Source organism: Agelaius phoeniceus, chromosome 1 (genome assembly GCF_051311805.1).
Source record: "Agelaius phoeniceus isolate bAgePho1 chromosome 1, bAgePho1.hap1, whole genome shotgun sequence".
Lineage (NCBI taxonomy): Eukaryota > Metazoa > Chordata > Aves > Passeriformes > Icteridae > Agelaius > Agelaius phoeniceus.
Genome location: NC_135265.1, coordinates 120,526,921 through 120,553,359, shown reverse-complemented (window position 1 = coordinate 120,553,359; position 26,439 = coordinate 120,526,921). Strand labels below are relative to the sequence as shown.

Sequence of the window (26,439 nt, the reverse complement as noted above, 5' to 3'; positions counted from 1 at the left end):
GGGTGCCCTGGAGAGAGTAGGATCTTTCAGACCACAAAAAGGAAGACTTGACTTGACCCTTTTAACAAAATTTTTCTACCAAGATGAAATGCACTCCCATTGTAAGAGCTGTATTTTAGACCAAAAATAGAGCTGGGAACAGCTATTCATTATGCAGCATGGCTAAACAGAGCAGAGGGTTGAAAGAATGAAAAATAAAAAAAGATAAGAATCGCTCAGATATAGAGGCCTGTGTTTGGAGCTCTGCTGCATAAAAGCAGCAACCCTCAGCCATGAAATAGAGTTTATTAATTATTTTCTCAGAACCCTGAAGGACTACGAAATTATTATTGTATCATGGCAAATACAAAAATGCTAGCAACCAAAAAATTTCTTTTAGATACAGACCATATTTTGTCTACAATCTTCTGTCTGAAAGTATGTGATTTTAGAATAAATGAAGTTTTCTGGAATGAAGCATGTTTTATTTTTCAATGTCATATGGCATTTTGTCTAGAAATTCACTACACTTCTATTAAAAATATGTCTCTCATAAAGGAAAAAAAAAAGCAAAGAATGCAAGATTTCATTTCAACTTAATTTGCCATTTTTTCACCTTTTTGATCTCACTACCCAAAATATTTGCTTGGGGGTAACCTAAAATGATCCTCTTTCTCTCCTTGATTTTTCATTTTGGGCAGTGAACCAAAAAATCAGTTATATGCATAACTACCATTAATATCTTTCTAACTTACTTAATGGAAAACATTCAAAGGCCTCCTGGAACATCATCTAAGTGTTTTAACTTTTTCCACCCTAACTAAAATATGTGAAAATCACTGACTGGTATGTGCTCAGATATTTAGTATACTTGTGAAAGCAAAACTACCATGTTTTTATACAAACAGCATAGTTCTTAAAGCAGATGGATTTTAAACACTTCAGTAATTCATACAAATATTAAGATTACTAAATCCTGAAGCTAGACCAGTTGGTCTTTGTGGATAAGTATGTCAGATGACATACATCTCTGTGACAAATATGTGGAGACACACACACCTATACAGTGCTGAGGGAAATGCTGGCCTCATAAGGCTCCAATTTCTGAATGCTACAAAAAGTCAGAGAGTGAAAAAAGGCTTTTGATGCAAGTTTTTTACACGTATGTCCTTGCATGCATTATTAATTTTGTTATGCTGATTAAAGCTTCCCATGGTGGATTTTGATAAACATATATTTTCTAAAGTCTATAATTAAACGCGATGAATGCCATCAAATAACACTGTAAACTCATTTTCCAATGAGTTATCATAGTATCATATAATAGTATCACAGTCTGATACTATTCCAGGACCATCAACGTCCCTGAATTTAAATTTCTTTCTGCTTGGCATAAACTACTGAAAGACACATGACAAAATGTAGTAGCAAACAACAATTATTTCTCACCTAGCTCCACATCTTGATCATCTGTGAGTACAAGGATGATATTTGGTCTGATATTCTTTCGCTCCTGCTGCACACGTCCTCTGAACCTTGGGGACTTGATGGTGGAACAGTGACTTGTTAGCATTTCAGTACTGAGCACTGCCAACATGAGTACAAACCAAGAAGGCTTCATAGTAGTTCCAGTATTTCAATGAAAAGACTGATCCAGAAATTCCTGAACTCTAGTTTTCAAGACCTGTAGGGAGGAAGAGAGATTCTGTTCAAGCAATAAATAAACTTCCAGTCATACATTGAAAGGATGGCACTTAGGGAAGTCAAGCCTGACACATACCATTAAACATGATTATAAGCCATATTGTTGAATGAGAGCTTTATTCTGTCATTTTCTAAGAATAAACTCGGTCATTCTGCAACTATGCTCTCTCAAATAATTTTTGCTTGAAGTCATGCCTGTATTTTGTATAGACATGACTTCTGGTAAATTCCCCACAGTGCTCCTTCTCCTACACCCCACGCTTCTTTTTATGCAGCTTGGTTCCTTACATTCAGTACCTGGGTGCAGTAAAAATTTGCTGGGATGCAGACGTGTTCAGAACATCTGTAGGAGGAGCCCTGGGAGAAGGAGAAAGCAGAAGGCTTGTCAGTCAGAGACCTCAGTACTGTGGCTGTGCTTCAAAGTCTCCAGAACTGTTTCTTACGGCTTCTTTCTCTGTCCTGAAAGAAAAGAGTAGAAAAAAATTGCATTCACCATGACTCCCCTACTTTATTTTATATCATACCTATGCAGGGAGTGGATGGCACCTTGGCTGCTAGGGATAAAGGACATGTATCTCACATCATCAGACACAGGTGCTTTTCCAATATTTATAGTCAAATTTATAGTGAGATTCTGAGAACAAGCATTAATTCCAGCATGTCACACCTGGCAAGCACTGATGCTGTTTTAGGTTAACCCACCTGCATGAGAGACTAAACCCTTAAAAAGCAGAGGGGAGAGCATGGCTGTCATTTGCAATCTGCATGGGATCACTGTGTGAAAAGTCATCTTCCCACTGACAAGAAGGCTCATATTAAATGACGGTCCATATGATCTTACCCAGCATTGTGAAAGAGCACAACCATCCCTCAATCAATCAACGCCAGAGCTGAGCGCCTCATCCATAATGCACAGTAGCTCTGCCACAGCCTCGTCCTTGATACTCCGCTTCCAGACTTGTCTCAGTGCCTTATCAGAGCCCCCTCTCCGTGCCTGTCAGTCAAACAGCCTTGCTTTTGTAAGACCTGCTGCAAGCACAGAGGCTTGGCTTTGCTGCAGCACATTTAAACCAGTGACTGAAAATGACTGATTGGTCTGGAGAGGAAGGGGTAGCCACTTACACTTTGACATTTTTGGCATTACTGACTGAAGCTCTGCAAAACTTGTCTGTAACACAAGGGAAGGGAGGGAATATCTGGGGGCAAAAAGGAAGGGGGTGGGAAAGAAACCACGGAGTCATGCCTGTTCCCTCCAGGGTATTGACCTGCCACATACATTTCTTCTGGTTTTATTCTGGGACTGTGGATAAAAGCACGGTGATATTGGTCAATTAAAAAAAAACCTCACAAAACCACCCAAGCCCAAGAACAATCAAGAAGTTTGCCCAAGGGGAAGACCGCATGGGAACTGGGGTACGCCTTACATAATTAGACTGGAGCATAAATCACGAGATCTGTGCACCCACACCTGAGACTTCAGACATGCAACATGAGCCACAAACAGATTAATAAACAGAAATAATGAGAGCGACACAGAAGACAAAAGGGGCCTCCAATCACTCACCTAAAAATGCGTTAATAAGGAGATGCTCTAAATTTCAGGGGAAGAAGCCACAGCAGAGGGAGGGGATGGGACTTGGTGCTGGACTGCTAGAAAAAGGATCGTGTTCTTGTTTCCACATACACCTTTTATTTTAAGCTTCGCAAGCTAAACAGTTTCATGCTCCTCACTCTGGCAGGCTGAAATTACACCAGAAGAGTGTGAACGTCTTTAAAAGGAAAACCCAAGTGTCTGTGGCAGAGAAATCTTGTCTTTCATTGTTTCTGCACCAACCAACACTCCAGCCTTCCGCTAACATTACAGCACTGCAAAGTCAATACATGGGATCGCCATCGTACAGCAAATGCTAATTCAGTGATTACACAACATTCAGATAAGTAACTGGAAGTCTGTACTTAGCCTGGATGGACTTTTAAAAATAGTTACATTTCCATGTATATGCTCTTAAGTCACATAAAATCTGACAAGAGCCCCAAAGACCGGGGTTACCAGGGAAGTCAGCTTTCTTCTGACACACACCAGATACATGCTCTTGGTGCAAAAGCAGAAATACAATGTCTCTAGATGTCTGATCTTTAAATAGCGAAACTTTGACTCACATCACAAAGCACGAATGGCTATATGAAGTGAGACTCAATGTTTAGTTTCTTACCTCAGTTGTACAGCAAACTTTTTCAGACAATGTTGACCCAGAAAGTGCAGTCATCTTGACTGCACTGAGCAAACATTGGCACCAGTGTGTTTGAATAATCCCCCACCATATGAAACTGCAAGCTCCTGACAATTACACCTCAGTGCTAATAAAATTTATGCTAATCCAAATGGACATTAACAAGTATTCTTCACTTCAACCTGTCTGGTCTGTATTAGTATTTAAAAAAATTCCTTTCCTCTAGCATGTTTGAGGCACCTTAGGCAGGTCTTTGCTAGAAATAAGAGTATGAAAGTTTCTCTTCCCGCTCTAACATTTTTTATTCTTGATTGATAAAGGAAAATATCAGGACATATTTATACATATAAAATTAATTATCCAAGTTTCATTGAATGGTTCTCATACAAGAGCACAGTAATGCCATGTTTTGTTGCTCATCTTTCAGTTTTGTCTATGGTAAATCTTTATTAAAAGGTGATCTTTGAAAACTAGTCCTTTTACAGCCTGTTTCCCAGTCCTAGAAGGAATTTAAATAAAGTGTCAAAATACAGGGCTAATAGGGAAGACAAGGCTGCAGTGTTTGTGTCGGATACTGGCTGGTAGCATATAAGTGCCTCTACAGATACTGCAATTTGTCTTAAGAAACACACAAAAATAGGAGAAATTCTAAAAAAGAACTTTTCAAAGTTACATGGGAAGCAAACTTTTTTTTTTGTGTTAAGAAATCAAGATGGTACTGCAAAATGCTTTTTTTTCTAGCCAAATAAACAAGTGCTGATCTAACTACTATATGGGAATTTTACAGTATATTTTTCTTATAGATGATACCTATGATAACCAAATTGCAGTTAGTAAATAAATGAAACCAGAAGAATCCAAATAATTTTTTTCCCCACAGGAGCAGAAATACATAGTTTGCAATCACCTTTCAAGGAATAAAAGAACTTGCATCTTTAGTTGTTTCTATGCAGCTAGTATTATAACATGCAGTTCAGGGACTTATTGGTGTGGAGAATTAATTACCCATGAAACTTGAATTACACTGGCAGAGCACTGCAAAGAAAGGCTACAGTGCCACTTTGTGTGGTGTGGCATAAAAAAGTATGAGGACTTTATTTCAAGGTCTTGTAAGAGAGTATCTTTCAGTGATTTAGAAGAAAAGCAAAGGGCAGAACAGTATCTTTTGAAAGTCTGTAGACTTGTTACTAATTTTGATCCAGAGTGGTTCAAGATTTTTCATGGCATTGACTGAAAGTGCTTAGTTTGGAACACAGCAAAAGGCAGCCAGTATTCAAAAAAGAGCATTTGTCACTTGGTTCTTATGTCCACATTTTCACTCAGTTCACTTAAAATGACATTTTGTGTTTGGCCAATAAAATCTGTCCAGAGTCATGCACTTTGTTTATGAAACGGGGCACTGAGTATGCACATGAATATGCCATTATAAGTTTTAAAGATATATGAACTTATTGATATTCAATAATCTACAAATGTGTCTTCCACGTATCATTGCACGGGGAATTTGGCTTATATGAACACATTTCCTGTCTGTAAATCTGACATCAAATGTGGGGACAGTGAGTAATGATACTGGACATACGTCCCTCTCCAGTACCATGTGCTATGCAATGCCCCACATCAATAATTCATGACCAAGGGGTAACAAAGGGAAAACAACTTTGTTTTCTCTGCATTAGTGTTTTCTTTTGAGCATGAACATTGAGGCATTATATTATCCAAAGTCATAGGTCTCTGGTCGGCTGAATGTTCTCTGCCCCGAGATGCATGGGATGGTTCTGCGGCAGCCCGTGCTCTGAAGAATGACTCTGGACTCTTCACTTTTTGGTCTTCAGGTTGTTTACTATTTCTTATCTACAAGATTTTCTTTATGCCCAGCCAAGGTCCACTCAGCACGGCAGCCACAAGCGCTCCGACCACCCCCGAGGCGGTGTCATCCTTTTATACTACAAACTACATATATCATATTTACTTTTAATTTCCAATACCTATCACCCATGTTAGACAGTGCATTTCTACCCTAAACCAATCCCAAAGTGCCAACATCACAGCAGAAAATGGAGAACAAGAAGAAGAAAGAAGGACTAGACACAAGATTCCTCCATCTTGTCCCCATAACCCCCACACCAAAAATCCTAAAATCTTCATTTTCACCCTGTGAATACTTTATTATTACACCATTCAAACCTGTGTGGCTTTCACATCCTTATACCAAGCTGGCAATTCTTTGGAAGGATCAAAATCAAGCCACCAGGTGTTCCGGGCAGCATGCCAGGGTCTCCGAGCCCCCCGACGGGGCTCTCGGCAACCCTGGACATCCAGAGGGATGTGCTGAGTTCCCACAATAGGTTAAGGCCCACTGTCCTAGTGGCCTTTCCTTTGAAACAAAAATGGATCAGATGATAAAGGAAAGAGTGTAAATAATACCAAGAATACTAGTAATGATGTGGACTGTAACAGTGGAGCTTAAGAATCACAGAATCATCAGGGTTGGAAGGGAACTCCAGAGATCATATAGTCCAAACCATGGCAGCACAGCCCTCAGGTGTATCAGTCACTGCCCTCAGGTTTGTACCACCAGAAAACATGAGAATGAGAATTCTGGCTTCTGTTCCCCACATATTAGTAGTAAATACGTGCAGTGAATTGAGAATGTAAGGTATCACAGAGTTCTTAAATAAACTTCTAGTGCAGCACCTATTTGTGTTGTGTTCCTCTTCACTATCTAGTATCCTACAGATTTGATCTCTGTAGTTAGATTTCCATGCTTCCATAAATTGACATAGTTGTATGTAATTAAGATAATAGTCCACAAACAAATGTTTTGCAACTTAGGACATTTTTAAAATTCTCTGACAAATGCAAGGAAATTGCACAAAAATACATCAAATGCATGGAAAAGAAGTGGAAGACCTTATCATTGCAAGTGTTCACTTATGTTGTATTCTTTCATTTTCTTTATGCAAACAATAATCTTGTTGTTTTTTTTTTTCTTATAGGCTTCTCTGATAAATAAATGGATAAAACCTCTCAAAGAAACAAATCCTTGGATATCAATCACCACAAGAAAATGAGCTTTCTTTCTTCACCTCAGGCAGAAGAGCATCTTCCTATGTATCTTACCTCTGACCTGCTGACTTGACAGTTTTGGCTTTAATGAGCTTTTTTTACAGGAACATGATCCCAGTGTTCTCTGTTTCCTTAAAATTTAACTTTCAATAAGAAAAAGAGAAAGGAAAAGAACAACTAGAAAAACTCTCTTAATTCAGGGTTGGGATTCTGCTATTGTCAGTGTTTTGTAATTTCCAATATGACCTTGGAGATTGGTCACTTTGCTGGGCACCTGCTCAGCATAATTTCAGAAACCTGCCAGTCTGCCTATACTGCCAGAAACCACTGTCAGTGGCACCGTGTAAACTGGAGGTGGCTTCCTCCATCCATCCATGACCCTACAAATGTCAGATTCAGGGTTTACACCTACCACTGTAATATGCTTTAAATTGAGATGGGTCCACCTGACATTGCTGCTGTATTTGAGAACATTTTGCATACATGGAAACTCCAGGGTGAAAGAATGTAAAAGGGGTTTCCCGAGACACACACATACAACTTCTGTGAATCTTTGAAGTTTGTGTCACAGGGTGGATGGACCTCTCCAAATCTCACGTGGTCTATGCTGTGAATCATAACAAGTGTGTGGTTTGAGACTCAACAAAATTAGCAACTTCATAAGATTAGTAATTGCATGAAGATTGTGCAGACAGATTGAAACTACATAATAAAAGGTCAGGAAGGCAAGATGTTCAGCTGCACCCAGCAACCTAGTAGTTCAGAGGTCTTAAATCTCTCCCTTAAATCATATTGCCTTGATGACTAGAGGGTTGTAACACCCTACAACAACAATAGCAACTCTCACTTTCACTAATACAGTGAAGCACTTCAGTGGAAAAAGCTGTTGACAGATGACTGTTTTAAGTTTAGCAATGTTAAAGCTCTTCTCACGTGTTACTCTTCTATCTCGTATTTAAAGGCAAACACTGCAATCTCAGGCTACCAGGCACGACCGTGTAAATCTGCAGGTCAGTTTCCTGTGGGAATATTGAGCCTGCAGCCATGGGAAACACAATTACAGTACAGCAGAAGTCAGGAAAAAGCAAGATTTACCATTTCTTCTTAAAGGTTAATCCCCTAATCTAGGTTGTAAAGTACAGGATTTACAGTGAACACAAAGAATGTAGTTCCTATCTGGGTCTAATCTAATCACTATCTATTGGATTTCCAACACACTTAACTAATCAATCAGATATCTTCTCCCCTTTCAAATGTAATCTGTGTATTCTAATGATGGATCCTCGGTGCCTCAGGCTAGATTAATTTAAAGTAACTATAATTTAAAGTAATTGCAGGTAGGGAGAATCATAACCTTATATTACGTTTTTACATTGTAATTTTGCAAACAGTTACCGACAGGAAAGGAAAAAGCTTGCAGTGACTTGAAAGTGTAATGCAGGCTTGCTAACCCACTTTTATGACTTTGTACAGGTTAAGGGATATTCTTAGTAGGCAGAAGTTTCCAACACTTCATCTGTTAGGGTGAAACAACAAACTCCAATAACATTTTAAAAATAAACAAGTGTAGGAGAAATGATCTACCTTTGAGAAAAGAAAAATGTGTATTTCGTTTTAATGCTGCTAATATAGCTGAACAAAACATTAAAGAAAATGAAAATTAATGTTTTTATATTAACTTCAAATATGTGAAAGTTTCAAAACAAAATTCCCACATATTTTTCAGTAAGAAGAATGTCCACTGTTAAGTTACAAACTTCTAATAATATACAGTTACCTAAATTTATTTCTCACCATCTGATTTACTTTGTTTTGGATTTCATATTTCAACACAGCCAAGGAGTGCACTTGTCATACAAAAGAGCCTGGTATAATTGAGCCAGATGATGTGCCCCACAAGTAAAATCAGCCATTCATGAAAGCTGGTCACCAGAGGCCATTTCAAACAATGCATATTTCAAAGTAATCTAAAGTAATCCCTTTTTTCTACTGATTTGGTTTCCAGGCAGTCTTAAGCACATGTGTGCAGCAAACAGGAGGCTTATTAAAACCTCATGTTATATTGGAGGCTATAATGTCATTGCCTTGTGATTGAATTCCATGTCTGTTAGTCTTCAAAGAGAGGGAAAAAAATAAATTAAATTTATATGCTTATTACACATGAGTGTCATGATACGTGCAGTTTATTAGCACTTGCTAAATAATTAAGACTGAGAGAGATAATTAGATGTGTGCTAGGCTCCAAGCAGGCTTCTGATATCAGATTTTTTTTATCTTTAAAGGAAGTGGCTTTTCAGCTAGAAGGTAATATAATTACTAAAAGACTCCAATTATTTTTCAAATACAAAAACTAAATTCTGTATATGAGGGAATCTCAGGTAATTTTAAAATTCCATTTTAAACCCACATATTTTTGCTATAAATAGCATAATGGCCCACTTGCTCACTTCAGCAGTGTGGGGCATTATGAAAATATACTACACAATAACACACTGACAGTTCAGTAAGTAGTCTTGTAATGGGAGATCACACCACAGAGGTGAACAACAGCAACACAGTTTGCACATTTCTATTAATTCCTGTTTAAGTTCACTGGCTTTAGAAACCATGCAAGACCATAGCTTTCCACATCTCCTCTGGAGAGAAAACTCTTAATTTATAAAGTTTATTTTCTAGACCTCCCCCAAATGTCTGTTGTCACAGGGAGGGGTTAGGGTAGGTGGTGCCTTCATGGGGGTGGGTGGTCTTGAGTGGAAGCTGAGCCTGACCCGAGGCTGCTCTGGCCACTCTCCTTGCTGACTGCCCAGGGAAAGCAACAGCAGCTCATGGGCACCAGAGGAGTTTATGTAAGGACTGAAGGGGGAGGAATTCCCTGTATGGATCTACACAGGTGCCTGTATGTAAACAGGGAACATCACCTGTATTTCTAGGAGAGGAACCTAAATATATTTTTAGTTGTATTGTCAGAGGATGGACTCAGAAACACCGCAGGGCTTTAGCTAAGTGCCATGCCCAGGATAGCCAGGGGAGACAGGCAGTTCTAAGTGCTTTTGGAAAACTTTCTGCATTATATTACAGTGCAGAAAGTAAATTTATTTTAGCACCAGCACTTTGTGTGCTTACATACAGCAAATGTCTTCTTGTGCATCTAGGTCCCCTACAGATTGTTGACTTTTTCTTGCACTTTCAGGTCTGGACTCCTAGCCTAATGAATATTTTTAATATAGTCCCATAATATTCTAATGAGTTTTACTTTCAATGAGTTCAAACTGAATTTAATAGGGCTACTAAGATATGCACCAATGCCTCAGGTCCTGAGTTCTGTTTTTAAAGCAAATCTCTCCTACTATGCTACTTCTTGTCAAGCAGTTTTTCCAGTCCTGGCACAGTATAAATTCTGCCTTCACTGATATACATGTAAAAGCTCCTTGACAGGCCAAGAAATGTGTTTTCAAATAAACTCCTCCCTGACAAACCTGTACTATAGAGAAACCAGCCTACTATTAATAGTAAACAGATAGACCAAACAAAACAACCTGTTACAAAAACAAGTAAACAAAAAACAACCCCAAAAACAAACCATGCTTCATATCCTGCTCCATAAAGACTAGTCAGCAAGGAAGATGCATTGACTTGAGGCCCTGCTCAGAACAACACCACCCCACCATCAACCTTACCTTTAATCTCCTTTGTAATCAGGAAGCCCTTGGAGTTCCCCAAGCTCCATTTTCTGGTGGTGCACAAGGTAGAACCCCAGCTACCGGTCCTCTCACCTCACCTCACCTCACTATGCCACAGTCCCCACTCAAGAATGCACCTGAGTGTGCTCAGGGAGATTTGCAGAGTGACCTGTGACTGACCCACCAGGGGAAAACTCAGAAAGTCATCTACACATCGTCCTGTCCTATCAGGTGGAAATGGTTTAGTACAGGAATGGCAGCAAATATGAGCAAGGATGGATGGATTTTATTGCCAAACCAGGTGTCTAAGACTTACTTAACCTCTGATATAAGTCCTGCTGTGCAAATGAGGTAAGTCTCTTGTGTTCAACAGGACTGCTCAGCTCCTTAAAACAACTTCCTGCAGGCTCTTCATTCCTGCTGCAACAATATTTTAAGATCTATGGTATCTTTATTTCAGAAAACATCTCAGCATCACATGAAGAAAGGCCAAAATGTACAAAGCATCAGAATACTGGCTTTCATCTGAAAACTTGTGTCAAAAAAGCCTGAAATTAGAGTCACATTTGCCTGTTCAAGGACAGAATATACCATATACAGCTTTTTTGTCTGAAGAATGGCAATTATTCCAACCTGAATTCTGAAAATCTATTCTCAAAGGGCTGTTTGAAAATACTCTACAGTCTGAGATCTAAAAAACTCAAGAATGACTTGCTGAAATTATTCTGTGAACAACTTTATCTCAGAAAACATTTTGAAGGGATAGCACATATAAATGCACCTTCATTTTCCTAGTGAAAATGCCTGGGGAAACATTTTCTTGATCTTTCAAGTACACATACAGGTATTTCAATTTCACAGTACTGGCTTCTGTAGATGAGAGAACAGTTTTAAAGCATGGAAGATGAAGCTGAATATATTGAGGCAAACATTTTTTTGTTTCCAATGCACTTCTTATTAAGCACAGTTTCTATTTAGCATTGAAGAGAGATGATTTTATACCATCTTTATTTTTTACAAATATAAATAACTGTATATCTTTATATATCATATTATGTATTTATATTAATTGTAAGCCTGCTCATGAGCCAAGATTCTACTCAGGTGCTCAGCACATACTGAATTATTTTTTCTAGGAGTGGTGGAGCAGGCAGTCAATCTTATGTTGCAACACTGGACTGTGCATTATGCACAGAGAAGGGAAGATGGGAATGCAAATTGGTAGTCATTAGGCAGAAGCTTCTGAATAATGCAGCATGAATCAGGAATGTCAAGGACTAGGATGTAGAGGAAGTTGGTCCCAGAAAATTGAGAGGAGTTAGAAAGGCAAAGAACAGGACCACAGAATTTTTCTTCATTTTGTGTAGGAAGGAATTTAAGAGGCATCTCATTTTACAGTGATTATCAAACATCAATGTTTGCTTTACTGGATGGTTGGGGTTTTTTTCCCTAAATGTAGATAAACTGTTCTTATATGAAAGGTGTCTCATAGACTGTGTCAATGACCCAATTCAGGAATGTTCAGACCAATAGAGAATCCACTCCTCTGTCCTTAGCAGGCTCAGCTGTGAGGTCAGACCAGGCTGCTCAGGGCTTTACCAAGTCATGTTTGAAAACCCCAAGGGTGGACACTGCCCAGATGCTCTCGAGCCCTATTCCACTGCTTAACTCTTCTGAGGGTGAAATTTGTTCTTCTTTAGACCCAGTCTGAATGTCTTACATTTCAAGTTATGTCCATTGCCTTCTTGCCTTGCCCTCCTGCCATGGATGACTGCCAAGAATCTGTCTTATCAGTAACCTCTTTCTAGTTGGACTCCCCCAAAAGCTTCTCTTTCTCCAGGCTGAACAACACTTCTCCTCTAACTTCTTCACATGGCACAAGGACTGCAGCCCCCAAGCACCTTGATGGCCATCTGCCAAACACACTCCAGTTTATTGATGTCTTTCCTGTATTGGCAACCTGGAGCTGCAATACTATTTAAGACAACCCTTAGAATTTAGTATACAGTAGCATCAAGGAGCAACATCTGTGTCTGTCATTGCCCACAAGTCTGAGACCCTTTCTACTGGCTTTCGGTTCTGCCTATTTCATCACTGCACACAGTTTATAAGAAATTCCTGATATTTGTCCCCCTATTTAGAGTTCTTAAATGCTAAAGGCAAAATTTTGTTTCTCAGTCAAAGGAACTAGCCAAAATTTCAGGTTTTATCCTTGTCCTTTGAAATGGGGAAAAGGCCTCAAATTATTTCAGTGGTCATTTCTTCACCAGAAATAAAACCCAATTTTAAAATATTTTCTGGTGGATTTTTTCTCTTCTTAATAAAAAAGTTAGAGCAGTTGGGACTTGGAAAGAAAGTACAACTTTATGTATGAGAAAAGAGAGATTTGAAATACCCAGGCCCCATGTAAACCCAAAGAGCACAGTTGGAATGAAACAAATGATCTCACTGGTTTCTGATGAGCTGGGTGGTGTAAATGTTTCACACTAACCACACTGCATGCTCATAATACAGGAGCTAATTCATCTGCCATGAATACATTCCTGTCTATGTTGTCCTTTAAAATAAACAAGCAAAAATGAGTAATTTATTGAGTTAAATGAATAGTTTTCCAGAGGGACCCCTTATGTCCCATATGACTGATTTTAAAGTCTAAATGAAGGCAGCTTAAATTCTACATCCTCTGTCTCACTATGTAAAACAGATACTGCTTTAAAATATGTAATTTCAATTTTTAACACTGTCAACAAGTTCCAATTGTTCCTTAAAATATCATTTGGACTGTTTATTCATTTCTTGGAAGACTGCAAAACTCTAAACACAGGGCTGCAGATGGTGAATCATGAAAATTTTCCACAGTTTCTATTGCATTGCATTTGCAAAATATGTTTATTTCTAGATTTAATTTAAGAAATTTTGATGGAAAATTTGTAACTACAATAAAGAAGTTTTATAGGAAAAGTCTCCTAAAAAAGAAGTCAAATCATAACCAGCTCTGCATGCATTAAATTTTACAAATCATTTTTATATTTCAATATCTTAAAACTTATCAAAAAGTATATTGTTCTTGAGATGTCTTTATCATCTGTTAACCTCACACTGATTAATGTGTTTCCCAGAGTTATTCTACCCTAGAAATGAAGTTATTAATTCTTCCTAAAAGTACAGGTTACTCTCAGAGACAAGCTCTGATCACAAGGTCTTACTAGTACATAGTCTGAGACTGAGGGTCAGTCACAGGTTCCTTAGATTAATACAGACTCCAAATAAATTCCCTCTAAAATTAAAGGTGCTTTCCATGGCTTATAGTGAAGAGCAAACAATGCCTTTTGAACAGAAGTTTCAGAAAAAGTCCACAAGGAGGCTATGGCATAATCCCCACTGTTTTCTGCACAAACAAGAATTCAGAACTGGACATTAACACAGAAAAATTTCAGGACTGAAAATACTCTGTAATATGTGTCTAGTGTCCTGATGCATATCTGGAGATGGCAATTTGTGCATGAAAAAGGTATCAAAACTGCTTGGGAAAACCACTTACTGTGGTGGTGATGGCATGCAGAGAGGCACCACAAAAGAATTCTGCATTGAAGAAAAGATGATGCCCTGATAATACAGCATCTTCATATGTTTGTTCTTTTATTCAAGTTTATAATGTGTTTTTATGAAATTCGTGGCTCTCCTTAGCACCTCTTTTAAAATCAAGGTGGTTTTGAACACCCTAAATCCCCTCCCAGCTTTGAGGATGTGGGTGACAGCACCCACAGAGCACAGTGCATAACCCACACTCTGTCCCCTGCTTGTGTTACTCCACCTCTGTGTTTTTCCATTTTATTGAAAGTTCCTAGAAACTTATCTTTTCCCCAGCCTGGTATAATATGGTCAGATTATAGACATGTTTAAATTTGGTCAAAAATATACCAAACATTTCAGGGTATGAAGAAGGAGAAAGAATCTGAAATGAAAAATGCATTGTGCTAAAGTATCATATGACACCAACTTATGTTTCCATTATCTCCTACATTTAGAAAGCTCTGTTGACCTCTGTCAGAAGCATTTATGTTAAGATTTCAATGATTTGTAAAACTCTTGCACATTTCCTCACTTGATTTTCCTTACCAAAATAGGCCTTTATTACAATATTGAGTTACATATTCCACTTTTCACAGGGTAGAGCTGGGGAAGAGATATGACAAAATGTCTGAGCATTGGCATCTGTTTCCTACACCTGCTAATGTAATTTTTATGTATGTGCAAATGAAATCCTCATGTCTTTCCAGCAGCACCTATGGGCACATTTTCAGGACACCGTGCGTGCCCTGTGGGCCATGGCCAGGAGCAGCCAGGCAGGATCTTGGCAGCCTGTCCCATCCTAGCCCACAGCCAGCAGCGGGGCGTGAGGATGGCACAGAGGCACCCCTGGCTCCCTGGGGATGAGGACAGGCGCAGGCCATGCTGGGGAATGCCTGGGAGGAACCTACAGGACTCCATTCCAGGGCTGAACTGGAGTCCTGAACTGTTGGCAGAGGTGGGGAACCCCAGAAGGCTGAAACGGGGTCCTGGCCATAGGCAGGGAGGTCAAGTTGCCAGAGGGTGGGCAGGGCACACACAGGCAGCAACAGGATCAGTTGTAAGTAGCTGAACAAGGATCTATCTGGCTGAATGAGAATCAAAAACGTTGTCTATAACTTCAGGAAATTTTCCCTAAAAGTTGTAGTGGGCAACTACATTTCACCAGGAAATTTTGACAGGTAAAACCATAGAATTAGCTAGTGTGTGTGCAGCAGTGTAAACAACAGCAACCAGGACCTGTGATACAGTAGAATTTCACAAATCACCTTTACCAGCATGATAAAGAGGAGCCTTATTATAAATTACCCTATCTTCTATGGTTTAACATTCAGTTCAGCAACTATGCAAAATATATATCCATTATTAACAGTCAAATGATAGAGGTTTTAGCTTACAGGTGAGGACACAGTGGGAAGACAATTTTAGGAAGCAAATAGCTGTAACCAAATAGCAAAAAAGCTATTGCTAATACATTTTCTTTTTAGCGTGAAATTGCTTAAAACCAAGGCAGCTGATTGACTAGTGTGAATCAGATGGATCTCCTAGACTGTGTGATGGATGTCACAAGTTAGCATCTAATACCTGCCTAAGGCTTGAAAAACTACTCCTCATGCCATCTGTTATGGAAATATCCTGTTGAATAGGACTTTTGGACAAATTTTTAATCTGTCATTCTCTGTAAATGATACATGGAATATAACACTGCCAGTATTTTTTCATGTTTTCTTACATATCAGAAAAGTTATGCAAGAAACTTCATAAGAGTTCCTTGATTTACCATGGAAAGAATTAGTTAATTGATTATCACTGGTATCAACACAATAGCACTGAAACTAAAATGAAGAAGGATCAGCTTGACTGACTTAGGCTTGACTTAGTCTGACTTCAGACTAAGCTTTTTGCTTACTCCCAAGTGTGAGACTCAGATGGAAAACCTTTATTTTTCAATCTGAAAATGAATTTCAATAAAATTTCATGCTATTGAAAGGAAAAAACAAAAAGCACTGGAAGTCTTTTGTTTCCATTGCACTGTGAAATGAAAAAAATCTGAATCCTTGAAAGCTAAACTGTCATCCTCTGGCCATCTTTACCCTTAATGGAAGATATAATGCAGATCATACATCCCTGTAATATTAAATTACAGGAGTCATAAGTACAAGGCCTGCCTTAAAACCCAATGATATTACGACTGAGGATGTTATACCAGACAGACTTTTCAAAACCAACACCATTCATTAATTTATTTGGGATGATAACATGTCAAGCTAGACTGGACCATGAACTTGGATCCTTGATGATCATTCAGGTAAGACTCCTTGATGATGTATTCCTGAACTCCCATTCATCAACCTTGCATTTGAGCTAATACTGTCTTACACTTAATACATCTTGTTACTTGTAAAATGATCACACACTGTTCAGAAATTATTAAGATAAATGATAAGCTGACAATGCCATATTTGAATCAACGTTCAAAGTAAAAGCATCATTTCTTATAGAGCATACTACTGCTCTATGCTGTAGTGATGTGAGACAGACTGTGTGTCCTGGCTTCTTCTGGGATAGACTTAGTTAGTTAGTTAGTTAGTAAGTTAGTTAGTTAGTTAGTTAGTAAGTTAGTTAGTTAGTTAGTTAGTTTCTTCCTCGTAGCTGGTATAGTGTTATGTCTTGGGATTAGTCCAGAACTATGTTGAGAGCACATTGCATGTTTTCAGTTGTTGCTAAGTAATTTTGATACAAAGTCAAGGGCTTTTCAGCTTCTCATGCTGAAGACAGTGAGAAGGCTGGAGGGGCACAAGAAGTTTGGATGGGACAGCTGATCCAAGGGATAATCCATAACACATGGCATCATGCTCAGTATATAAACTGGGGAAAAGCTGGCTGGAAGCTGCTGCTTGGTAACGGGCTGGATACTGGTCACTGAGTGGTGAGCAATTGCATTGTCCATCACTTTTTTTGTGTATTCTAATTCTATTAGTATGAGTGTTAGTAGCATTATTATCCTTCTTTACAGAGTCATTAACTGTCTTTACCTCAAACCACAGGTTTTCTCCATTTTACTGTTCCTATTCTCTCCCCCATTCTGATGGGTGGGAGTGAGTGAGCAGCTCCATGGGGCTTAGCAGCTGGCAGGGCTCAAATCATGACCTTCAGTAATGTAAGATGTGCATTACCTTAGGAACTAAGTAAGGGAACTTGAAAAGATTTACTGATATTTACCTATCTACTAATACAAAATTTTCAGAGAAGTTTATTTTGCAATCTTCAGTTGTTATGGCTCTCTGCCACATATAAATATGCAGCCATCAGACCTTCTACATTTAAATCCTCAACATTCTCTTTGAAGACAAAGTGATTCTAAGTTGCAAAATCTATAGGGCATTCAGACTTCAGTAATGACAATAACAGTGAGGACTAAAATCTGCTTGCTGCTGTGTTGTGGGCTATCTTGGCAGCTTCATCATGTTAAATGAGCATGTCACCTGTTGCAGCAAATGCAGCACATCTTGAACAACTGTAAATTAGCACAGTTATGCCAGATGAATTTGCTGATCCCACAACCAGGTTATTGGTATTACTGAGCTACTTTGTTCACAGGTCCCTAGACTATGTGCTGCCACAGAGAAAAGTCCTCACAACAGGCTTGTGCCTTAAGGAGTAACACTTGCTGGCATTTGAAAAGTAGTCACCATCTGTTGGGTTTTTTTGGTTCATTACTGACATAGGCACAGGTAAGATATCCTCTTCTATTCCACCATTGTATTTGAGTCTATCTAAATCACATCCAAATATCAACTCACATCTGAACCTAATTTTTCTCAATCACCTTTCCCCTGCCCTGGAGCAGGAAAGGAGTTTAAAATGACTGTCAGCATAGAGGCAGGGTTCCTTACCAGAGAGAAAGCAGTATCTCACATAGGAAGAACCAGGAATGTCTATTCTAGTGAAAATATTTGTCAAGTATCATTTTTCCAAGTCTTATCTGTACATGTAACACACCAAAAATTCAGTAAAAGGAAACTTTTGTGATCAAGTAATCAAAGTTTTCTCTACTTCCACAACCAGCTATTACTGATGTTGTCATCTCTGCTGACATTGTAGTGTCTCCCTCACAATCTGGCAATTATTCTGTCTTGAACTAACCAGTGGTTATGAATTTTATTACTTTTCTTATTCTTTTTATTAACCAGCCTTCTAGGAAATTACATTGACAGCTGAAGATGAGATACACGCTTTAGTTAACATGCAGCCTTCTTTATTTACAAAGGTTTCCTCACTTCTGCAATTTTCCTTGGATGCTAGGTGGTTATGTATTCAGTGAATAACTCCTGCCTTTTCCTCCAAGAAAATCACATAATGTATGCACATCAAAGCCGCTGTCGATAAGGAATTAGCAAGGGATCACCCTGCGGAGGGTCTCTCAGTCCATGAATACTACTAATAAGGTAATAAGTATGAGAGTTTCCTCAATATGTAATTGCTTACTCTTCATCTCAGCAGGTTTTTCTTTACCTAATCATCAGCAAAATAACCCATGTAAACCACAGAATAGTCTAGTTGTTTGATCAGTCCCTTTCTTTGTGTTAGCCCTTTGATATTTAACCTCCCATTTCAGCCAGCCTCACAAGGATGTTTTCCAGTGAAACAGTATGTCTCATTTGATGCTATATTAATCATTTGGAGAGAAGGTGCATGTTGCTAGGCTGGCAGTAAGTGTATGCATGTGAAAGCAGGGCCAGTGTGAGCCACAATGAGTTTCTTCTGCCACAGACCAAGAGCCCTTCATCTTTATTGACCTAGGGAGCAGGTCAGATATGATGGCTGCTATAACAAAGACATTTCTTCAATGCAAAAATGCCTTTGCAGTCACACCACCTAATCAGTCTGAAAATCTCAATTTTATTTGTCTTTAAAATACTTCAAGATAACAGCACAATATGACTGACATGCTAGAGGAAAGGCTAATACTCAATCTTTTCCAAGCCATGACAGACATGCAAATTAAATCTAAATGGAGATTGTAAGCCTTTTGGCAAACTCTTAAGTAACTTTTCACCTACTAACTCCAACAACAATTAGCTCCAGAGGAAAGTAACTTCGCCAGAAAAATAAAACTATCTGTCTCTATTACAAAAAAACCCAAACAAAAACCCAAGAAAACCCCCAGACAACTAGAAAAATTTGTTGTGGTAAGCAATGGGCTTATAGTGACTCTTTTTACTCTGCAAACACTTTTTTTTTCACCCAGCTTGTGAAAGAGCAAGCAAATTGCATACTAACTATAGCACATATCCCTGTTATTTTCTGTGATCAAGCACATGACAGTGAATTGTGTGCAAGTGGATGCTGAAAAGCAGTAACTTAGGATCAACTTGGATTCAGATAAAGGATAAAAACTTTCATGTGAACCACAACAAAAGAAGGATAATACTTTCACCATTTATCCTACGGCACTTTCTCCAGCCTCACCTGAAGAATAAAACTTCTAAGGTCACTTAATAGAAAATTAATACCCTGACACTTAAGTATGTGTTTTGTTGGAGGCAAAAACTCAATACTTAAAAAAATTAAACTTTAATTTATATGACAATTTCAAAAGAAGAAAAATTAAGATAATTAATGAACTTTTCAACAACAGAATAAACTTGTACCCACAGAGATACATGACACTGTAAAACTACTCAGAGATTAGGGTTTGTAAGTTGTGTGGCAAATATTATAGGGATCTTAGTTTATATCCTGTTTCATGGGATGAAAAGGAGCGTTTAACTGCTTGGCTCCTGCTGGTTTTGAATGAAAATCCAATGCTTCATTAATATTTATCCCTTTTTATTCTAACCCTACTATACATGCCCTCTTTTGGGAGTTTCAGGAAAACCAGCAATTATCACATCAAAGGTCATCAGTCCACCAGGGAAACTTCAATCCTTAACTGGTGGAGAATTGCTGCAGCTTTTGCAAACATCTCAGATCAGGCGAGCAAGTGTTTTCCCTCCTCCCTTCCCTCCTGTGACTCTTGTTGGTTTTATTTAATCAGCTTAGAAGACCTCCTTAGTTTTCCTGTGACGCCATACACTATCCTAGACATCAAAAAGATTTTTATGCTGCTGTTATATTTATACAGAGGGAATAAAAGAATAACAATGATGATTTAACCGTGCTGCACAAGAGGTCCAGAGTGGCACAGTCTGAAAGACTCTGCTTAGATACCCAAAATATATTTTTGTTAAGGTCAGTTCTGAAATTATTTGCAACACTTTTGCTTACTTCAATAGCAACAATAGCATTAAAGAAAGAAGATGATTCTTCTGGATGAAAATGACAGAGATGTTCACTTTGCTGCACAGCAGAAATCAGAAGAACCGCTGAGAAATGAAAACTCTACTCCTGCCAACAGCAAGTGTTAAACAAAAAAGATGTCAGTCAAATGCCCAAGATAAATCAAGAAACTGTTTTCAAAATAGCATTCTTCAAAAAAATAATAAATTCTGTGTTCATGTTACTTATCTTTTGGCTTCCTAGCCCCTAAGATAGTGCATTTTGAAATTATTTTGGCAATCCTAGGTAGTAAATATGTTTATTTCTTTCTTGCAAATTAGAGATAAGTTTTCCTAGAATCATATGATGCCAAAAATTGAGATGTCTGATAAAGGAGAATGAGCTGGCAGTGTTAAAAATGTGCTTTCTTCAGGACTGAGGAAGATAGATCTGATGACACAGAATGGGAAGGGCACCACATTCATCTGTGTTTTCAACCTCACTGGAGAATGGATAACCAAACATCATTAATTCTGAGTATTACTTTTTTGGACTCTCATATGTTTGCACAATGAATTGTTTTAGGTCACTAGGAGTCTTGATGTTAATCAAAACATGACTTCACTGTCATGGAGCCTGCTAGCTTGGGCAACTTACCCCCACTAAAGCAAAGCATCATTCAGTGCTCAAAAAAATAATAAAAATAAATTTTAAAAAATCAATCAACAAAACTGTCAGGGACTATTGCTGCACTTTGTTTGAAGTATTATTTATTTCTGACTACTGTTTCTGCCTCTGATTCTTTGTACAAATCCTGTAGTCAAGTCACTTTAAGTAAGCATTTTCTACTTAATATGCAAAGCTGTGCAGGGAATTTGTTTTCAAGATATTGTCAAGCAAATCTGAATAATTTTATCCAACTTACTTTTTTAGTGTAATCAGTTAGTTGGTGAAAGTTAAAAATTTAATCCATGTTCTTCAGTGCCTCCTTTAATGACAGAGAATCAGAGGGAACACTCCCATATACCAAGCCAAACCAGCTGCATGCTTCTGAAGCATGGTTTTCACTTTGATAGAATTAAAAGGTTTTAATCCCATGTTTCTTTGCCTTACAATAAAAGCTAATCTCACATCTAAGAAAGTAGGATGCTACATAAGAAGCCACAGAACCATATTAGTCTGAAATTTCAACCCTTCTCTGCTTTGCAGCCATCTTATCAAGATATGAGCTGTATGTGCCTCCTGCATGAGACAGTTCCCTCATCATGAGAATCTTTTGGTGAGGATCCTGTCCTTGTACTCCTTTTGATAGGGCAGAAGGGGAGAAGTGGGAAACAGGCAGAAGAATTGTTTCTTCTCCCAGAGAAAAGAAAGCTGCCATCTTACAAGGCTGGGAATAATGGTATTGCACTACAGCTTTACATCACATAATTGCCTTAAGTTCCTTGGACACCTTGCTAATGCAGGGCCTCCTCTACAATTAATATACTTAAGGTGAATATAGTAATTTGTTTTTACTGTACTTTCATATTATTGCACCTGGTCCTTGGGTATTTAAGGGTTCAGTGCAGTTGGCACTGGGGTTGGTACAAAGTAAATTCAAGAATTAACTAGGAGCATTTTTTTTTGTATATACAATGGACTTTGTTAAAAAGTGACACAAAATGTTAAACATTTCGTTTGTTCAAATATCTAGGTGACTAAACATTTGAACTTGACTTCAGAACAGGAATATTTTCACAGCAAAATATAGTGTGCTGAGGAATTTTGCCTATGGCTATGGTATGAATGAACTAAATCATCCCATAAAAAAGACACATTTATTCCATCTTCCACTGAGAATGTAAAATAAAAGAATTTGTATACTATAACAAGCAAGCTTTTATTCAAGCAGTGAAATTTTACTGTTTTGTTTTATGATTAGTACATTTGGCCACACTGGTGTTATCAGCTTCTTAATTCCTAGTTACTGCTCTGTTTTCAGCTCTGCTAACTTTGGTACAGTTCACACAGATTTGAGAAACAGAGTAAAAAGAAGCTGCAGAAGCACCTGAAAGAGTTTCACTCCAGTGGACTGAAAGTTCACTCAAGTGAGCTGAAAGGAGCTTTCCAGGTAGGAAACTGTTGGATAGAGATAAGGGACACACCAAGGGTCTGTCAAGCGAATGCTAAATATGCTAAACTGCCCTTAAGTTAGATCCTTAAAGTTGAAAATGACAGCTGAAACCACAAAAGCCTTTTTGAAAAGTTTCTGCTGTTAAAACAGAGACGTGATTCCCCTTGGATAAAAATCCACTACGGATATAAAAACCCTTGTCCCATCAAAGCTCAGCTGCAGCACTGTATCATGTGTAGCTATGAGTTGTTAGAAACACACTGAGGCTCTGAAGCTGCTGCAGAACATTCAGCTCCAGGAGACTTACATGACAGAAAGGATGTGCTAACAAAAGCTGCTCTAGATGCTGTGATAAGCACTGAATTTCATCTACAAAGAAATGGTTCTGAGCATTGTGCAGAAAACTTTCTGTTTTCTGAATTATCTGAATTACAGTTCTGCAACAGGAGCAACTTGAAGACAGATTAGTTTGCTAGTTACATACATACACTTAAAACTTCTGAAGCTTTAGGGGAAGATGTGTTTTCATGAAAGAGGCTTTCTTTTTCCAACAGGCTGAGGAAATTAAATTGAAGAATACAGTATCTGGATTACATCACTGTAAGGGCAAACAGTAAGGACACTGCAAGGAAAAAGTACATTGGGTTTTGCATTTTAATTAAGTTATAGTGTGTCTATACACTACCACAATCACAGTGAAATAAAAGATTCATGTGAAATGGAGTATTTTTACTTGTTGGCCCCAGGTACTGCATATTGCAAGACTGTTGCTTGTCTAGACACAAGACCGTGACTAACTGATGATTAATTAATTTAACTTATACTCTCATCAAATTCATTACTTTCCTAAGTAATTTCTTAAATGACTTAGCTCATGTAGGCAAACTTGGGCAATTATTGACATAGTTCAAATTATTAAACACTTATAGCAGAAAGGCTCAAAGAAATACAATCAAACTGAAGTCTTACCAAATGTGAAATTTTCTCTGGGGTCACAGGCAACAGATTTTTCTGGCTCCACAGAGCTTTCAGAATCTGTTCCACATGGTGTGTCTTTGGTCCTTGTTTTGATAAGGGAAGATTGAGGGACTTACCCAGGCAATTAGCAAGGCATGGTTGGAACTACCTGTATTTATGGCAGTTCCCAATGCATTTAACAGACAATGCTGACAGTAATTCCCTTCTCAGTTTAAGCAGTGTCTTAATTCTGCCACTGCTTACATTAAATGCTAGGAAGTTTGGATCAAAATCTTGACTACAGTTCTGATCTAGAAATACTTTCTGTATGTGATTGTTACCATCTGGATCAACAGCTTTGTATTTTGTCAAATATCAATCACAAGTGGATCAGGCTGTACTCCAGCAAAAGACAGGACCATCCCAATGTAACTCTTATCCACCTTTCAAATTGTGAGACTCAATATTTTAGAAAGTTTTTGATGATAAGTTGCTATAGAAATAAAAAATATTTGCAGGCCATAGAAATATTTTCTTCAGCACAATTAAGATATTTTTCTTGTTACATTTTCTCTAGTCGTGTCTCTGTCTTGTCCATGTATTTTCTTTCCCATTGTCTAACAGAATTTTTGAGGTTTCTGCTGTCATTATACACAAGCTGACATTATAGTTTTAGAACCTCTGCTACTTGAAATAGAACCTTTGAAGGGAAAAATTAACATAAAGTCATAAAGAATCCTACTGAATTATCCAAAAGTTTAATGTTCAGAATTCTCTGCTCTTGGCAAAATAAAACCAAGGGCCTCTAGGAATAAGTTTATTGGAAGTGCCTCCATCAGATATGGAAGCACCATGCTTTAACTGAGCAACTTTCACAGCCACCATAAACTGCTAAGATTTTACTAAATCTGAGTCTAGGCTTTCAAGTTTAGTCTAGAACATATGTGTCTCACTGTCATGTGAAGAAACTGCATATGAACTGGTGTAAAAAGTTTGGAGAAATTGAAAAATTAGTGCTGGAGTGCTATTTCATACCATTGGCTTTCAAGAGCAGTCCAGGTCAGTGTCAGCCTAGGATCAATGCAATGAAGTCTCCTGATGTGAAGCACATTTTAAAGATGAATAGACATCTTTAAAATGGATTACCTGTTGGCAGCCTAAAAACATCTATCCTATGAAAACTGAATAAAGCACTAAAGTCTCTTCAATCTATAGCTATCTAGAATTGACTTTTCTGATTGAATACAAGTCCATGCAACTCCTCCAGTCACTTCAAAAAGACATGTTAGTTGAAACTAGAATATTAAAATAAGATAAAAGAATTTTTAAAATTAAAAAATGTATTTTTAAAACAGGGCCAAACTGTCTGGAATTTTGTAGCACAGTGCCTCCTCTAATAAATCGCAAACACCTCTTCTAGAAAAATGGACCATGGTTCAGAAGTAATTGCTTCATTCCCTCCACCCCTTGTCACCTGTCAGATTGATTGCCACCAAAGCCAGCTCCACTATGGGTTTGGCAGAGCAGCACTGAGCCAAAATTAATAAACCCCAGCCGGATACAGGTCGACACCACCAGTCTCTGTGTTTCCCAGGGAGCTGGCTTACTATGGAGCCAGATAAGATTTATATGGGCTTATGATCTCCAGTTCTGTGTAACTCAAAAGCAGCTGTACTGATTATAAAGTTGAGATGCTCCTGGAAGGACTTTAGAAGCATTCATGCAGCTCTCTGCTTCAGTTGATACCTGTGGTATGAATAATCTGCAACACATGGATAATTTAAGTGCTGACTGTATCCTGCTCCTGAATGGGTGCACAACCAACATACCTAGTAAAGTAGTGCTGAGACAGAAAAATTTAAGAGCTCTGAGCTGAAAAGAAATTAAAACCCTTCTTTATTTCTAGGCTGTCAGCAACTTGTTTTGCACAGAAAAACAAGACTGAATCTTGTTATTTAAAGGAAGGTTGGAGAGTCAGATTCACCCCCATGCATGGGATCGAGCATGAAAATCTATGAATCACTTCAGGTCAGTTTTGAGCACTTTGTCAGTGCTCCATGGGTCTTGGGATCAGCCTGTCTTGTGGTATGAACCCTGAGGCCTTCATCATACTTAGTGCTAAACAAGTATGGTACTAATCATTATTTGGAATTGTTCAAACTCTACAGGACTAGCTCTCTGACTTCTGGTTTTAATATTTTCCTTGGAAATGAGTAAGTGTAATTGACTTATGTAATGCTTAATGGGAGTTAGCATTACTAAATGTTTACTGGCCACCCTGAATATCTTAAATATGAAAAAAATAATCTAGAGTTACTTGCCTCACAAATGCAGCATACATATCCCTCCCGTGATAGGTAAATAAAAGTCAGTTAACCATACACTGGATTTTAATTACACCTGATGGCTACATAACAGAATAGGAATTTATTCATGTTACAATCACAACAGTTTTAATTCAATCACTGTCTACTTCACACATACATCTGCATCTATTTAAATTATTTCACAGGATAGGATTCACCTCTGCACTGCTGACATCAAGATTTAATTCTCAAAATGTTGTTAGGTGTTTAAGCTCTTACAACAGTCAGAGGACAATCTACCCTGTGCAGTTGGGGGAACCTGGAAATTATTTCACTGTCCAAGCTCCACTGGCTGTGTTGACTCAAACACTATTGCCTATAATGGGAGTCCAGATATTCACGTCCTAGAACCTATGTCTAAGTGTCTCGATCCAGCTCAGTAGATGAGGTAATTGGTGTCATTTTCTGACATACTGCCTAACCCTTTTTACTGAAAAGATATTGAAAAGTGCAAATTTGAAAGCTTTAGGCTGTAATCAACCTACCAAACATACTTAAATTAAAAT

General features: G+C 38.2%; 1 protein-coding gene across 10 annotated transcripts in view; it reads right to left on the bottom strand.

The window, feature by feature from the left end:
- Nucleotides 1–26,439, bottom strand: part of SULF1 (sulfatase 1) — a 148,764-nt gene that overhangs the window by 62,031 nt on the left and 60,294 nt on the right. For 5 of the 10 annotated variants that reach the window (XM_077186383.1, XM_077186372.1, XM_077186380.1 and 2 more), the window contains 2 exons: nucleotides 1,981–2,142; nucleotides 1,429–1,663 (listed from right to left, as the gene is read on the bottom strand). In XM_077186383.1, the coding sequence (XP_077042498.1) occupies nucleotides 1,429–1,600 (172 nt within the window). In that variant the 5' untranslated portion in view covers nucleotides 1,601–1,663; nucleotides 1,981–2,142. Of the gene's footprint in view, nucleotides 1–1,428; nucleotides 1,664–1,971; nucleotides 2,143–3,247; nucleotides 3,364–26,439 lie in introns of those variants that run through there. The other 5 variants (XM_077186392.1, XM_077186386.1, XM_054630678.2 and 2 more) reach the window with 4 other exon arrangements.